This window comes from Mirounga leonina, unplaced genomic scaffold, assembly GCF_011800145.1.
Source record: "Mirounga leonina isolate KUSES-001 unplaced genomic scaffold, KU_Mleo_1.0 Mir_197, whole genome shotgun sequence".
Taxonomy (NCBI): Eukaryota; Metazoa; Chordata; class Mammalia; order Carnivora; family Phocidae; genus Mirounga; species Mirounga leonina.
The window spans coordinates 13797203-13814461 of NW_023270494.1; the positions used below are offsets into that span (position 1 = coordinate 13797203).

The 17259-nt window shown below is 37.9% G+C and overlaps 1 protein-coding gene across 12 annotated transcripts in view; it reads left to right on the forward strand.

The window, feature by feature from the left end:
- Positions 1 to 17259, forward strand: part of BPTF (bromodomain PHD finger transcription factor) — a 150737-nt gene that overhangs the window by 75693 nt on the left and 57785 nt on the right. For all 12 annotated transcript variants that reach the window (XM_035026244.1, XM_035026235.1, XM_035026238.1 and 9 more), the window contains 3 exons: positions 4226 to 4413; positions 6368 to 6723; positions 7276 to 7407. In XM_035026244.1, coding sequence (XP_034882135.1) covers positions 4226 to 4413; positions 6368 to 6723; positions 7276 to 7407 — 676 coding nt within the window. The remainder of the gene's footprint in view (positions 1 to 4225; positions 4414 to 6367; positions 6724 to 7275; positions 7408 to 17259) is intronic.

Below are 17259 nucleotides of genomic sequence, written 5' to 3' on the forward strand. Positions count from 1 at the left end.
ATGGAATCATTCTGCATGCATTGTTCTGCATCTTGCTTTTTTTCACTCAGTAATACATATAGGGGATCTTTTCATGATATAAATTGAATTCATTCTTTTTTTTTTTAAACTGCTGCATGGTACTCCACAGTATGGATGAACAGTAATTCATTTACTATTTCTCTGTTAGTGGACATACAGGCTGTTAACAGTTTTTTTTCTTATTACAAATAGTAGTGCTTTTTTTTTTTTTTGACATCCTCAGCATATATCTGTGTACTTACACAAGTATTTCTGGCAGTATAGGAACAGTAAGTGGAATTGCTGGGTCACATGGTAGGTACATTTTTAAAATAGTGATGACTGCTGCTTAGTTGTACATTAAAAGGGATTTATACCAATAATTTACATATATATGCATTTTTTCATACTCTCACCTAAATTCAATTTGTCTCTTTTTTGCTAATGATGAAAAATATTTCATTTAAAAATTTGCAAAACTCTGCTTACTAATGTTTTTAGTTTCTCTTTATGTGTTTGTTGAACTTTCAAGTGAATTGCTTATATCTTCTCATTTTTTCCTATTGCGTTTTGATAGTTTTTCTTAATGAGTCGTAGGAATGCTTTATGTATTATGGCTGTTATCTTTGATTTTATGTATATACTTATACAGTCATTGCTTGTTTTAACTCTTCCTGTTATCTTGTTCTATAGAAACTTTTATATTTTTATATAGTTAAATTTACTAATTTTTTTCTTTAGGGTTTGTCTGGATTTTGTGTTTACTAAGGAAGATCCTATCCCAAGCATATACATGTTTTACAGTAATTTCACATAATACTTGTATAACTTTGTTTTTAATCCTGCTGTATGATTTTGTGTATGGTAGGAGATGGAGATCTGTTTTAATTAGAACTTGTTTTCAGTTGCAAGCTACCAAACCAGCTTAAACTAGCTTAAGTGAAAAGGGAAATTAACTAGCTCATGTAATTGGAAAGTCCAAACCATCATCAGGCATAACTGGACCCCCAGGTATCAAAGCTTTTCTGTCTTCCTCTCTTTCTCTCCACCTTTTGATGTGCATATGTTTGTATGTTAACTTCATTCTCTCCTAATACAGACAGGCTTTTTCCAAGTGGCAGGGAAGATGGCATCAGCGGTTTGTATTCCTATCTTTCCAAGGTCTGTGACCCAAAGGCAAGGCCCCTACTCCTGCTCCAAATCAAAAGTCCTTGAGGAAGGAATTTGAGTGGCCTATCTTGGACATATTGTTCCCACCCCTGTGGCCAGGGCAGGCAAGGTATTATAATTGATGGCTCCAGCAAAAGTATATGATTGGAGTGGGGTAGGAATGGTTTTCCAAAGAAAGAGGAATGCTGCAAAGATAGGAAACAAATATCCCCACAGTTACACCTTTTGGTAGCTCAGCACGGACATATTTACTCAAATTCAAAAATGCTTCTGCCTAACACAACACAAAGATCTCACCCACACCTGAGGATTTTTTCAAAAACTTCCCAAAATTACCTTTGGTAGTTGTAACTTTATTTAGAACTTCTGTGTGTTGTGTATTATTTTTGATTAGGTCTGGATATAGTTTCTCTCAATCTCACAATCTATGAGCCAAATTATGAATTTAACTGCCTGTCACACTTGTTATCCTGATAGTGGAGGGTGTTCTGGCTGCCCTTGTTTTTTTGGGAGGATGGCTGTGGATGAAACGTGAGAAATATATGGGAAGATCCCCCTTCTGGAGGCCATTCTGCTTTAGCAGCTAGTTCCTGCTGGCTGTTGTCAGGGATGGGTTGTTGGGGATTTGGCAGTAGCATTCCCTCATAAATTGCCTGGGTACCCAGCCGAGTCCTCATTACCCAGAAACTCTTCTCAGGGTCTCTGAAGGTAAAGCCCCTCTACTTGCTCTGTTGGTCTGCTTTGCAGACCCAATTCCCTAGCCTTTGTGAATGAAGTCCTGCCTAGGCAGAATTCTGCCTCCTGCCATCCTTAAACAATGAGCTCTAGAGGCTGGGGTAAAGCAGCTCTGTATTCTGCCTCTAGGCTGCATGGCAGTGATTCACTCCTTTATGATAGGAATGTGGCCTTTGGGCAGGGGGTGTTAGATAAGCCTTGTTCCCTTTCTCAGCCCTTTCAAGTTCTTACCCCCAGGGATGAATTTTCTGCCTCCTTTCCCTTATTTTATTAAACTTAGCAAGTGTCCGGGTGCCTGACTGGCTCAGTCGGAAGAGCATGCGACTCTTGATCTCTGGGTCATGAGTTCGAGCCCCACGTTGAGGGTAGAGATTACTTAAATAAATAAACTTAAAAAAACAACACCTTAGCAAGTGTCAAAGGATTGACTCTCAGCTGTATTGGATCTTTGGCTCTAAATTGAAGGGCTTTTAAAAAGCACTGTGCCTTCCCTTTCTGCTTTTAGGAAGTCCAGCTTAGATAAGATGCTGTCTAAAAAGTCTTTATTGTAGGACCGTATAGATGGCCCCAGGAAGTAGCCACCATAGTTCAGTATCTTGACATAAAACTTCAGCATGGGTAGACTCATGGTCTGGGACCCAAGAGAAAATTGTTGATAGTCTGATTAACTGCTTTGCTGTCACACATTGAAGGTTTCTACTTTTCAGCCTGGGATGGAAAAACACCCGGTATCCCTTACCCATCTTGATTCAGTCAGTGCCATATTTTGGGGTCAGAAATCTTAAAATACTCTGGATTATTTAGAATTTTTTGGTTTTAAGTGACAGAAATCCACCAAACTTGCTTAAAATAAAAAGGGAATTTAATTGGGTCATGCAATTGGGAAGTCTAGAGGTAGTAACAGGCAGCTTCAGGTGCATAATTGGACCCTGGGCACCAAATGAGGTTATCATGGGTCTTCCTCTTATCCCTACTCCCCCCCCCCCACCTGCCTCCATGATGAGCTTATTGCCTCATATTTTTAAAAGTTTTTTCCCATGTTGTGGGATAAAAAGTAGACAGCCTTTAATTTATACTCTTTTTGTTCGCTAACACAAAAAGCAAAACTAGGGCACCTGGGTGGCTCAGTTGGAAGAGCATACGACCCTTGGTCTTGGGGTTGTGAGTTCAAGCCCCATGTTGGGTGTAGAGATTACTTAAATAATAAATAAACAACTTTAAAAAAAACCCTTTATCCATCTCCAGATTTAAAAAAGAGTAGTATGCTGAATGGCTTGGGACAGTCACTGTGGCCAGGTGGTTATGTGCTGTCAGGCTAAGCTGGGTGACGTTGTTCACCCAGTATGGTAGGATATATTGATTTATAGCCCTCGCTGAATCATGATTGAAATGGGGGAAAAGCATCTGCACAAAGGAAAGAAACGGTGTTGGTCAGATAAAATTAAGAAATGTTTCCTGAATTGTCTTTTGTATTTTTCAAAATAGCCAGTTTTCCCAATCTAATTTTTTTCTCTACTCAAAATGCCGTCTTTATAATGTATACTATATAGTAAATTTTATGTTTGGCCTTTCATTTGCCAGTGACACACTATTGTTCATGTTAAAGAGCTTAAATTAAACAGAGAGAAATCTTGTTCAACTGTCTGGCCAATGGAAATTGGATAGTGATATGATAGTTTTAAGAATGTAGAGAAATTTTCAGCCAAAGTGAGATTCTTGGCAAAGCAGTAATTGCCCCTTGGTGGTGCAGTCTGTGGCTTTAAGAAATTAAGTTGTTAAGAAAATGTGAGAGACCTTTATTATAGTGAAAAAACTAATTTAGTTGATTTCACATGTATAATTATTTGCATACACAGATAATTCTAGGTTCCTTAGGTGAAAATTCACTTGGCATTTATGTTTATAAGCTTTAAATCATTAGGTATTTAAACAGTTTCAATGGAAATCTTTCTAAAATTAATTATACCCTTTTTGTACAGGATCCATATTGAATATATAAGGCAGTGTTTTATTAGTGTGCATTTTGAGTTATGATGTTTGTTGCTTATACATTTGTAGTAGCCCTTCATGTTTTCTAGTACATGAGCTTTGAAACGATAACCTGGCATGTTTGAATTTTCTGTAAAATAATAAGTGACTCACAGTAAAGGTCTTTTAAGTAAAATCTTTAAGAATTAATATATTTACTTTGGCTATTCAAGGACTTTTTGTTTACTTTCTGGATCTTAGATGTGCATCAGATAAGAGTTTTGGATAAGTAAGGTGTTTTTATAAATAACTTACTGTTAGCAATTACTTTTGGCTTTTCATCTGATAACAGGTGATTTCAAATCGGAGAAGTCTAATGGGGAAATAAGTGAGTCTCCTGGAGCCGGAAGAGGGGCATCTGGGTCAACTCGAATTATCACCAGATTACGGAATCCAGACAGCAAACTTAGCCAGCTGAAGAGCCAACAGGTGGCAGCTGCAGCCCATGAAGCAAATAAATTATTTAAGGAGGGCAAAGAGGTATGTTCCTTCTGTTTAAAACAAAAATCTCTGGAATGTGAAATAATTTTATTTATCCGACCTGAAAAGTAGGGGCAGGAAGTTTGTAGACCTACTTTTGAATTGTATTTTTCTACTTTCAAGAGTGTAGTGGGTAGCAAGTTAAAAGTGGTTAGGTTTATAACACATATAATACATATTTTATACAATAAATATAGTTGTGTACCCAAATTTCACTTCATGTGGGGAAATGCTGTAATTGGGTGGTATACTTTCTTACTAAATGGTTAGTTTTATTGTATATAATTCTAAAGAGATAGAGGCTTCTTTTTTACATATGGTAAAGAGTGCACTATTTTTGTGGGCTTTAGTAAAGAGTTATAGGTGATTTAATGCTCCGTTCTAGCTATAATAATTTTTTTAAAGATTTTATTTATTTGAGAGAGAGAGCATGAGCAGGGAGGAGGGGCAGAGGGAGAGGGAGAAGCAGACTCCCTGCTGAGCAAGGAAGCCCGACACGGGGCTCCATCCCAGGACCCTGAGATCATAACCTGAGCCAAAGGCAGACGCTTAACCTACTGAGCCACCCAGGCCCCCCCTTTAAAGATTTCTTTATTATTTTAAAGAGAGAAAGAGTATGCACAAAAGAGGGGGGCAGAGGGTAAGGGAGAGAGAACATCTCAAGCAGACTCCCCACTAAGCAAGAAACTCAATGAGGGGCTTGATCTCACAACTCTGAGATCATGACCTGAGCTGAAATCAAGAGTCAGACACTTAACCGACTGAACCACCCAGGTGTCCCTAGTATTTTTATTTTTATTTTATATTTCTTAAGAAGTAATTGCTACACCCAATGTGGGGCTTGAACTTACAACCCAAATATCAAAGAGTCATACACTTTACCGACTGAGCCAGCCAGGCGCCGCAGCTAGGACTTAGTGTTTCTGTTCCCCAGCTGGCCAGGGTGGCAGAATCATGCCACAACTGTGTCTCCCATATTTAAGAATTATTTGCAAGGTAGATATGCAAGAATATATAGTGTTTTTTTCTAAACATCATAGGAATTTCTTTCTTTCTTTCTTTTTTTTTTTAAAGATTTTTATTTATTTATTTGACAGAGAGAGATAACGAGAGCAGGAACAAAAGCAGGGGGAGTGGGAGAGGGAGAAGCAGGCTTCCTGCCGAGCAGGGAGCCTGATGTGGGTCTCGATCCCAGGACCCTGGGATCATGACCTGAGCCGAAGGCAGATGCTTAACAACTGAGCCACCCAGGCGCCCCATCATAGGAATTTCTTTAAAGCAATAGCTTCTAAGCTGGTTTTTCACTCTGACCCTCAGTATGACATTTTTCATAGTAACCCAGTACACACATTCAGAAATTTCCTGAAATAGTATTTTACCTTACCATGTGGGAAGCACTCTGGTATTTTCTCTTCTAGTCTAGTTGATTGTGTTGTATTTTGTTTTTTTAAAAGTTGAGAAAGATCCACTATTGATCTCACGGTTCACTAAAGGATTGGGATCAGCTGTTTGAAAACATGCTGCTTTTAAAGTATCCATGGGCTGTCATACTAAAGCTGGAATAATAAAAGGAGCAGACAAAAATATATTTTTAGGAATATATTTTTTGAGGAATAGTACATGTAATGCCTTCCTTTTTCCCTACCCTGTATATTATAAGCTTGAAGTAATGATTGGTGAATGAGGTACACATGTGGTTTTGTTGAGATACTTAAAAATACTTCATAATGTCTGACATATAATAGGCACTTAGTAGAGGTTCTTTTTATGGGAAGATCTTGGTTGTTTAATTATAAACAGGTGTAGCTTTTAACTTCACTTACAGATTTCAAATGTTCAGTTGTAAGATATACCTGAACTTTATTTGGAATGATAAATCACAGATTATTGAAAGACAGTAGATCAAGTTTACATATTTGATATGAGTAATGAGTCTTTTTATTTTCTTGGTCAGGTACTGGTAGTTAACTCTCAAGGAGAAATTTCACGGTTGAGCACCAAAAAGGAAGTGGTCATGAAAGGAAATATCAACAATTATTTTAAGTTGGGTCAAGAAGGGAAGTATCGTGTCTACCACAATCAGTACTCCACCAATTCATTTGCTTTGAATAAGCACCAGCACAGAGAAGATCATGATAAGAGAAGACATCTTGCACATAAATTCTGTCTGACTCCAGCAGGAGAGTTCAAATGGAATGGTTCTGTCCATGGGTCCAAAGTTCTTACCATATCTACTCTGAGACTGACTATCACCCAACTAGAAAACAATATCCCTTCATCCTTTCTTCATCCAAATTGGGCTTCACACAGGTAAAGGAAACTAAAGTTCATTTATTGTTGTGAATATACTAAATATTTACAAAATGATTATTGCAGGTGCTCACTTGAAACTCATTACCAATGAATTGAATGAAGTCAGTTTAGTTAAGCAAAACACTGAGGACATTAGGGATGTGAGTATACTTCTAAGTTACTGGACCAACATTAGCATTTGGAAGATTTCTGGAAAGCAGAGTCTTCATCCCTGGAGTCAAGAGGAGGCCAAAGTTCCAGAACACTGTAGGAGGTTTAAGGAGTTGGAAGACTAATTAATCTCTGGGATTCCTTCTAGTGTTGAAAATCTATGATTCATGGGTCCTGTCCCTGTGCTTTAATAAAACCACCATTTTGCACCAAAAAAAAAAATAAAAAAATAAAAAAACTATGATTCTGTGAGGTAGGAATTTCCAGTAGCAGTATATTTAAACCTGCTTAGCCTAGAAACATACGCTCTATGAGATGGAGACAGAAATTACAGCTCTTGTGGTTTTAATTTAAGACCAACAAGTAAAATACCTTTTTCCCCCTCCTTCTGAAATACAGGGCAAATTGGATCAAAGCAGTTCAGATGTGTAGCAAACCCAGAGAATTTGCACTGGCTTTAGCGATTTTGGAGTGTGCAGTCAAACCTGTTGTGATGCTACCAATATGGCGAGAATCTTTAGGACACACCAGGTAAGTGAGTTCTGAGCCTTGTAAATGGTATACCATACTCCCTTTTGGAATATTAGCCTATTAATAATGACAGTTAATGTATTTAAAAGGTCATATTACATATTAAATTCAACTCTTCCTGGCCTTGTTTTCCTCCTCTATGAGATGTAACATGAATAAATATTATTTCTTATTTTTTTAAAGTAAAAATTAGCATATATATTGAATAGAAAGAGCACTCACATTTTTTGAATATTCTAGAATGTTTCAGTTACTGTGCTAGGCATCTGATTTACTTAGAATTGAATGTCCAAACATCATTCAGCTCCTAAGTAGACCCAGAGTTGTGTGACTTCAGCAGGAGGTTAAAAAAAATGATAAATTTTGTGACTTGAATCTGCTTTTTAATTCTAGTGGATTTAACTTTATTTAGTCTTTAAAAAGTTATCACTATAAAAACTAACATAAGCTTATGGTAAAAAATATAAATTACTATTCAAAGTGAAAAGAAAGAATCATTTTACCTTCCCCGCCCCTCTACGGAGCCCATTCTGAAGGTATGATACTGTTATTTTGTTAATATAAATATATTTTGTTTTGCTTCCCACATCTGTGTTTTATTTTATAATGAAAAGTTTTTTTAAGAAAAGTAGTTTACACCTCCTAAATTTTCATCTGCTAAGGATTGCTCTCAGTTGTTTTTTGTTTTTGTGTGTGTGTGTGTGTGTTCTCCTTACATAAATCTTATACTTTGTTTTCTCTCTTTTCCACCTCCTGTTTTGAATGTAGTTGCTGCTACCAGTAGAGGCTTCCACAAGTGGAATGGATTTAATTCTTCCTGGGATTAAAAAAAGAGGGTTAAGTTCAGGTGCTATAGACTGCATGCTAGGAGAGGAGAGCTGAATGGCGGGCATGCTCTTATTCTACTTCTTATTGATCTCTTTCATCAAGGTAGAGCAAGGAGAGAGTCAGAGGCAATTGTGAAGCAATACTCTGAGTTTCTGTTGCTCCTTCTTGCATTTACCTCCAGACATGCCCAAAACTGTGTGTCCCAGCGTTCTTCTATTCAGTGGTCATCCTGAAGCTAATGTTGGTGGGCCAAGCAGCCATGTCTCTGGTGACAGAGATCAGTACTTCGAGAACTGAAGCTTAGCTAAATGTTGTTAAACTCCAGTACGCAAACATAACTTAAAGTGACTAAATCATACCTTTTATAAATTCATTTCTCAATTTTAAACATTCCAATGGAAGGTGGAATTCAACTTTTTTTTTTTTAATTGAGTTTGGTTTTTTTTCTTCCTGGTTTGTCATTATGACTAGCCTTCTAAACATGTTACTTAGAGTTATAAAATTATATCATGAATTGTATTTGTATTAGTATGACACATCTAGTAATATATATGAAAGAACTCTTTTTTAATATGAGGTAAAGTAGAATGCTCTGAATTTTTTAAAAAATTAAGAGACTGAGATTCAGAAAAATTAGAGATTAATAATAGGACTCTAACTTCTCTCAGTACTATGGTCAAAAACTTCCAGGTGACAGACTTTTCTAAGACTTGACCCTAAGGAACTGTTTACAAATTCAGCCAATGATTTTATTCATTAAATGATTATTTATTATGATAGTCAATAATAAAGCTTTGAGAGCCTTCTAAATATCTAACAATTGCAGAACATTTTAAAAATAGTAAATTAAGATTTTTTTGAGAAAATTATAAAGTCTTTGTTGAAAAACAACATTAGGTATGGAAGAATACCTAAATGAATAGAAGTATATTTCATGTTCATGTATAGGAATACTCAGTGTCTTAAATTTTTCTGTTATTACATAATTACGTAATTATGTAATTATTAATTCCAATAGCATGAATAATTATCATTGGGCTTTCTGCGGAATTTGACAAGATTAAAAATTTTATATGGAAAGGGCAACAGTAGGGTTTACATCTAAAGGACAGGGTAGAGGGATGCCTGGGTGGCTCTGTCAGTTAAGCATCTGCCTTCGGCTCAGGTCATGAAGTGAACCCAGAGTCCTGGGATCGAGTCCTGAGTCAGGCTTCCTGCTCGGAGGGAAGTCTGCTCTTCCCTCCGCCTGCCGCTCCCCTTGCTTGTGCTCTATCTCTATCTCTCTCTATCTCTCTGACAAATAAATAAAATATTTAAAAAAAAAAAAGAAAAAGAAAGGGCAGGGTAGAAAGACTTGTCCTACCAGATAACAAAACTTACTTGGTAGCTATAATAATACTGTGGTATAGATGCAAAGATAAATAGACCAGTGGTACAGAATAAACCATCCAGAAAGAGACCAGCTCATATATAGACATGTAATAGATGATAGAGTAGCATTTTAAAAAGATTGAACTCTTCAGTAGCAGGTGTGATGAGGCAATTTGAGTTATCTATATGGGGAAAATTGGATCCCATTCTTCTTATCATACACAGTAGTCAGTTCCAGGTAGAGTAAATCCTAAATGTGAAAAGCAAAACTCCCAGGAAGAAAATATAAGAGATTATGATTTTGGAATGAAGAAAGTTCCCTCCTTCCCTCCCTTCCTGTCTCCTCTGCTTCCTTCCCTTCTTCCTTCTATTTCATTTCCCTTTTCCCCTTGCCTCTCCTTCCCATATTTTTTCCTTCTCCCTCCCCTCCTCCCATACTTCATTCCTTTTCTCTTACTCTTGATTGTTTTTTACCTTCCTGATTCATTATGTTTCAGAACATACCAAAGTGTGGCATTATTTCTCCCGTTTATAAGCTGTTATCCATCAGATAAGAATGAGTGTGCATATATGTGTCTGTGTGTCTGTTACTAGAGGTGACTTTCCTTTTTCATGTTTAATATTATGACACATACATAAGATTGTAATATATAAGCAAGAATGGGTCATAATAAAATAACACTTGTGAATTCATTAACCAGTTTAAAAAATAAGAACATTATCATTATTGCATCTACTCTGCATTCACATGACCTTGCCTCCCCTGAGAGAGAACCGTAATTTTTAAGTTTGTGTTTTGTTATACCCATTCTTTGACTATGTAGTTTTATCACATATGTATAGATCAGTGAATGGTGGATTGTTTCCTGTTGTTTGAGTTTCATAATAATGTGTCATCCTAAAAAACTAAGTCATAGATGGGTTAAAAGGAATTTTTATTTTTTTATCATACTATAGTCAAAGGAGGGTTAGTATTCACAATATATTCAAGAACTTATATAGTTCAGTAAGAAAAAAATCAAACCATTTAGTAGGAAAAAGAGCCAAAGATACAAATATAATTCACAGGAGACACAAATAGCCAAAACATGAAAATTTCCCTGGTAAGGTGAGGTAAATGCACATTAAAACTAGGGACTATTATTTCATACCCACTGGATTGTTAAAAATTTAAAGGTAATAGGCAAATATGTGACATAATAGGAAGAGAATTCTGATACACTGCTGATAAAAGAGCAAGGAGAGAAATGGTTGCTGCAACCATGTTAAAGAATCATTTGGTAAAAACAAAGTTCAAAATACAATTCTACTCCTAACTCAGTACCTTAGAGAGACCTTACATGTGTACATGAGAAGACATGTAGGAAGATTTTTTTTTTTTTTTAGTAGATTCCACGCCCATTGTGGAGCCCAATGCAGGACTTGAACTCACGACCCTGAGATCAAGACCTGAGCTGAGATCAAGAGTCGGCTGCTTAACTGACTGAGCCACCCAGGCGCCCCAAGATGTTTCTTACAGTATTTTGTAATGGTGAAATTTGGTAACAATCCCTAACTGTCCATAATTAGGCACATTTAAGTTACGGTGTGATTCTGTAATGGGCCATTATACAGCCATGAAACTAGAGCAAGTGTCAGTGAGATTGAATCTCATAAATGTACAATAGAGTTAAAACAGTTCTTTTCTTAAAAACAAATGTAGTATGATTCTATTTATGTAAAGTTTAAAAGCATGTATTCTAGTATAAAATACTGTTTATGGATACAGACATTTGTGGTAAAAGTTTAAAGAAATGCAAGAGCTGTATGCTTGAAATCTAAGAAATACACTTCTAAATAAATAACAAATGTTCAAAAAAAATTGTAATGGAAACTAGAAAACACTTTGAATTGAATGTTCACGAGAATCCTACGTATATTGAAATTTGTAGGCTGACACTAAAGAGTACCCTGGGGGAAATTGGTAGTCTTCAATGCTTACGTTAGAAAAGAAGAACTACAAATTAATTAGCTAGGTATACACCTCAAGAAGTCACCCCGAAGACAGGAAATATTAAGAACTGTTGAATATTAAATATTTGATGAAATAGAGAACATACCTTAGGTTCCCATTATAATTTACAAACCTCTGATAAGATTATCAGGAAAGAAAAAATAAAGGGGAAAACACAAATAACAAAAATAGAAAACACAAATATCAAAAATAGAAAAGGGGCTATGCCAATCAGTATTTCTGATTCACTCTCACTGGCCCTAGGGATTTTAAACCTTCAGAGGGTCCACTAACATAGTGTTCAGGCTTCCTGTATCCATAGAGGAAGGGCCCACTGGGCTTCTAGTTTTGGGTAGAAGGATTGGGGAAGAGGGTCCCCAGTCCCCCACCCCCATCTCAGTTATTAGACAGTAGGGTATGGGCCACGCTCTCTTCTCAGGCAGGAAAAGGATTTCTGGTTCAGTTTAGAGGATGTGACTGTACCTATCAATAAGGAGGTGGGCAGGACCAGACGACTTCATAAGGAAGTTCTTCAGATTTCAGGTAATAGGTAATTCTATTCGAACTCTTCCGTAAAATGGGAAAAGAAGGAAATCTTGCAGATTATTATTTGTTAGTATAACACTATTATAAAACTTGATACATAGTAATGGACAAAAGATAACTAGAAAATTATGGCCCTGTCTCCTTTATTAATATTTATCGTTGGTTAATAATTAATGGCAAATAGATGTGCATTCAGGTACTCCTAAAACTTTAGCAAATATATTCAGGAGTAAATTTTTAAAATTATAAACCATGGCTAAATTGGCTTCCCCTAGACATGGAAGACTTGTCCACTCTTAGGAAATATCATGCTATTTTAAGAAGTCAAAGAGTGAAAACTTTGATCATCTCATTAGATACCAAGAAGGTATAAGTTCATTAATTCTTGTTTAAAAAAATCTTAACTAGGAATAGAGAATAGCCTTTTTTGTTTTTTTCCCCATAAAGATGTATTCCAAACCAAACCATCATGCTATCTTGATATGTTCCCATTAACATTCAAGTGGAACAAAACAAAAATGCCCACTATCGATGCTTTTTAACTTTTCTTAAAAGTGTTAGCTAATGCAGTTAGTCAAGAGAAATAAAACATACATATATATGTGTGTATTATGTGTATGTATGTATGTATGTATTATGTGTTGACAGATAAGGCATAATTATTATGCAGCTTAAAAACCCCAATAAAATTGAAAAACTATCAGAAACAATCTGAAAACTAAATAAAGATCTTATTTATTTATTTGAGAGAGAGGACACGCGCGTGTGTACAAGTTGGGGGTGGAGCAGAGGGAGAGGGAGGGGGAGAAGCAGACTCCCTGCTGAGCAGGGAGCCAAATGTGGGGCTCGATCCCAGGACCCAGGGATCATGACCGGAGCCGCAGTCAGATGCTTAACCGACTGAGCCACCCAGGCATCCCCAGAACAATACATTTTATGTAACAGTAACCATGTAGAAAATACCGTGGGAGTTCTGAGTTAAAATAACAAATTGTATAAATACATTTAATTTTGTTCCCTGCTTAACTCCCTGAAAACTGTGGCAAGGGGATTTTTTTTAAAGCATAAACCCACAGAGAATAGGAGAACAACAGAGAATACAGCAGCAGTAAAGCCGTGGAAGCAGTAATACAGGTGAACAAATGGTAACCTGCCTAAGAAGGCCATAGCCCAAGTCAGTGGGGAGAAGTGAGAACTTTCTCAAGTCACACCAGAGAGTCATCCGAAGGCATAGGTGCAGAAGGTCCATAGCAGTCCATTTGGGATCATATCTGTGCAGTGTCCTTACTTCCACACAGTCCTGCCAGATAACCATGAGTATGGTGAGCCCAGTGTCTTCCAGGCCTCACTGAGATCCTCACCCTCAGATTTCACCAGAAGAGGCCACTGTGACCCAGCGACAAGTTTATTTTTTCCTGGGAACCTTTTTTTAATAGTAACAGTATTGCTCTTTTGCTCATGCAGCTAGTTTTATTCTTGCTACTGAATTTTCAAAATCCAAACTTTATACTGTTTGGGATATACACATAGGTGATAAAACTATATAGAAAAGCAAGGGGATGATAACCCAAAAATCAGGATAATGACTGCCTGGGAGTGGGACATACTAGCTTCTGATGTATTTGGTTATTGATACAAAATTCTCTTTCTTAACCTGGTTATGTCTTACATATTTTAAAAAATTATAATTAAAGAAAAGATCCCCATAACAACAACAAAACTCTCAAATAACTAGGAATAAATTTAACAAATATTTAGGATCATGTAAAGAAATCATTAAAACTTTACTAAAGATAGAAAGGATACTCAGTAAATGAAAAGGTGAAGAGGGGTGCCTGGGTGGCTCAGTCAGTTGAGCTGCTGCCTTCGGCTCAGGTCATGATCCCAGGGTCCTGGGATCGAGCCTGAGCCCTGTATCGGGCTCCCTGCTCAGCAGGGAGTCTGCTTCTCCTCCCTTCGCTGCTCCCCTGGTTCTGCTTTCTTGCTCACGCTCTCTCTCTCTCAAATAAATAAAATCTTTAAAAAAAATGAAAAGGTAAAGATACATCATATGTTTAGATATGTATACCACTTTTGAGAACCATGCATTATGATAATTATATTAACTTAATCTATCAAAAATCATACTCATTTGCATTATGAATAGGATTTTCCCTCCTTGGGAGGCAGACAGGCTTGATCAAAATGATACTAATATTTCAGCTAGAAAAATTAATTGCAAGAAAAGGAAAGTAGGCATGAGAAAAAAGGGAACAGATATTAGAACATTTTTGAAGCTACAATAAAAAGTAAGATTTAGGGTAGCGGGACAGAACAAAGAACCCAGAAATAGACCTACACACATGTGAGCATCTAGCAGTGATAGCATTACATGTAAGAGAAAGAAAGAGGACATGTGTAGGGAAAATACCACCTGGATCCCTGCCTCAGCAAAAACATTCAGATCAATGAAGATTTTTTTAAAAAGCGAAAACTAAAAAACTTCAGTAAGAAACCATGGATTAATTATGTTTTTGTTGTGATACTTTTTTTTTAAACAGATGTAAAACCCAGATGCCATAGAGGAAAAAAGTGGATGATATATGTATTTAAAATTCTGAGTGGAAAAATAATATTATAATCAAACTCAAAAGACAGATGACAAACTGAGGAAAAATATTTGCACCACAAATGGGAAGTTACCTTAATTGACAAAGATCTTTTATAAATGAAATGGACTAATAGTCCAGTACAGACAAGACAAAGGATTTGAACAGGCATTTTGCAGAAAAATAAATATGAAAGGCCAGTGGACATTAAAAAATGTTTACTTTTCTCGTAATTAAGGAAATGTAAATCAAAACAGTGGGATATAATCTCTTATCTCTCAACTGGGCTAATAACTTAGAAGTTTGGGGGGCGCCTGGGTGGCTCAGTCGTAAAGCATCTGCCTTCGGCTCAGGTCATGATCCCAGGGTCCTAGGATCGAGCCCCGCATCGGGCTCCCTGTTCCGCGGGAAGCCTGCTTCTCCCTCTCCCACTCCCCCTGCTTCTCCCTCTCCCACTCCCCCCGTTTGTGTTTCCTCTCTCGCTGTGTGTCTCTCTGTCAAAAAAAAAAAAAAAAAGTCTTAACTTAGAAGTTTGGTACTAACTTGAGTGAAGGTGTGGGAAAGCAGGTGGCTTTATGGACAGCAGTGTGAAGTGTACAATTCTGAAGAGCTTTGTGGCTTTACTTGTCAGCATTTTAAGTGCAAGAACCTTTGGACCTAGCTATCTCCCCACTGGGGGACACTGGGGGTACTCTCCAAGTTTACCAAGAAAGACACAAAACATTTTTTCTCATAGCTTTGTTTATAACAGCAAAACAAGCACAAGACCCTGGGCACCACGTGGAGATTAGCAGTGGAGTTGAAGCTTGGTCCCTACTCCCGGCCATGCTCTCAGTTGCACCGTGGAGGTGTGGAAGGGACATCTGCCACCCAGTGCGCCTGCCAGTATGGATGGGGTACCAGCCCGATCGGGCTTCCTTCCCGGGGCCTCTAGGCTGCCAGCAGTAGCCAAGATTTCTGCCCAGCCAAATGGAATTGACTCAGAGCTGAGCTTTGTTGCTGCCAAAACATAAGGATTGTCTTGGTGGCAGTGAGAACAATAGAATTTACTCTAGAGTAGCTAACATCACAGATTAGCTACAGTACTACCTCGGTGGCCTGGTCTCCTCAGCAAAGTGGTGCCTTTGTATTTGGTGATGAAAATGTCTCTGTTTCCCATGTGAGCACCAAGAGCACAGGCTGAGTGTCCAGCCCAGCTGTGAGCTCCCAGAGTGTCACTGCGTCAGTGGTCTCCCCACACAGTGCTCCGTTCCCGGCCACCGTCAGCGCAGATAGCTCAGTTGCTCTGTCAGACCTGAACTTTCAGAGGGTTTTAAAGCTCAGCCTACAAAAACTATGTTCAGAAATACTACTTGATCCTGGCTCAGTCACTCCCTTACTCTAGCGGGCTGAGGCTGTCAGCTTATCCAGCAAGCTGTACCTGCAGAGCTTGCCCCACTCCCTGGTTCCAAGAGTAGTGGCAGGTTGACGGTATTTGAGTAAGGTAGTCCCCCGTGAGCATCTCCTCCCTTTCCCCTCCTCCCCTCAGTTGTGAGAGAATGAAGATTGTTTGCTCTACTAGTGGTTGTGCAGCTAATAGGCATGAGCTCTCTCGGCCTGGGGTAGGCTAGCTTTTAGGGTCTTCTCTTCCTAGGGACACAAAGCTTTCTTGAAAGTGGAGATAAATAAGGAACTTTCAGTGGGAGGATAGAGATAAAAAGAATTGAATCCCCTTGCACATCTTTCCAGCACCACCACCTCCTGCAGGTTGACAAAAGATCTGGTTTTTTGGTTTGGTTTTGTTTTTTTCACGTAGCTATGCCCGCAAGATTGGCTACATTGGGTAGGGTGTGCTAAAGCAGTTCTTCTACCACTGGAGCTCTTAGAGGCAGGCTCTTCTCTTCATAGGTTTTGGTCAGTGTCCTTGTTTATGGGAAAGATTCCCATTCACAAAAATCCAGTCTCATCATCTTAATGTAGAGCCTCACCACAGACCCTCCTGTCTTCTTACTGCTGGGTGTAGTGATAGCCATTTTCCGTCCTGAAAAGAGAGTGTGGCCTGTGCCCTGTGTTTAATGACTGACGCGAATCGGTGTGGGTCCTTCTTTCCCAGCCCTTCCCCTCACCCAAAAGCGGGGACCTCGTGGGCCTTTTTCTCTATGGATGTAGAAAGCCTGAATTCTACATTAGTGGACCCTGTGATGGCTTTAAAACCCCCAGTGCTAGATAGAATTAGAAATATTGGTTGTTAAAATAAAAGGTTTTGGATTTGTTGGTCTTTCTGGTGGGAAGGAAATAATGTATTCTTTAATAGGGGACTGGTTCAATAAATTATAGTATGTCCATGCAGTGGGGTATATTATTTAATTCTTTAAAAAGGTCTCTCTCTTCTGGTATGAAAAGATCTTCTAGTGCAATTATTCATTGATTAAAAGCTGTGTAGTTGTGAATGTAGTATCCCTTTTGTGTAAATATGATGTTGGTGTATATATGAATAGTTTCAGGAATAAGCCATAAATGAGTGTATTTCTTATAGGGACACATATG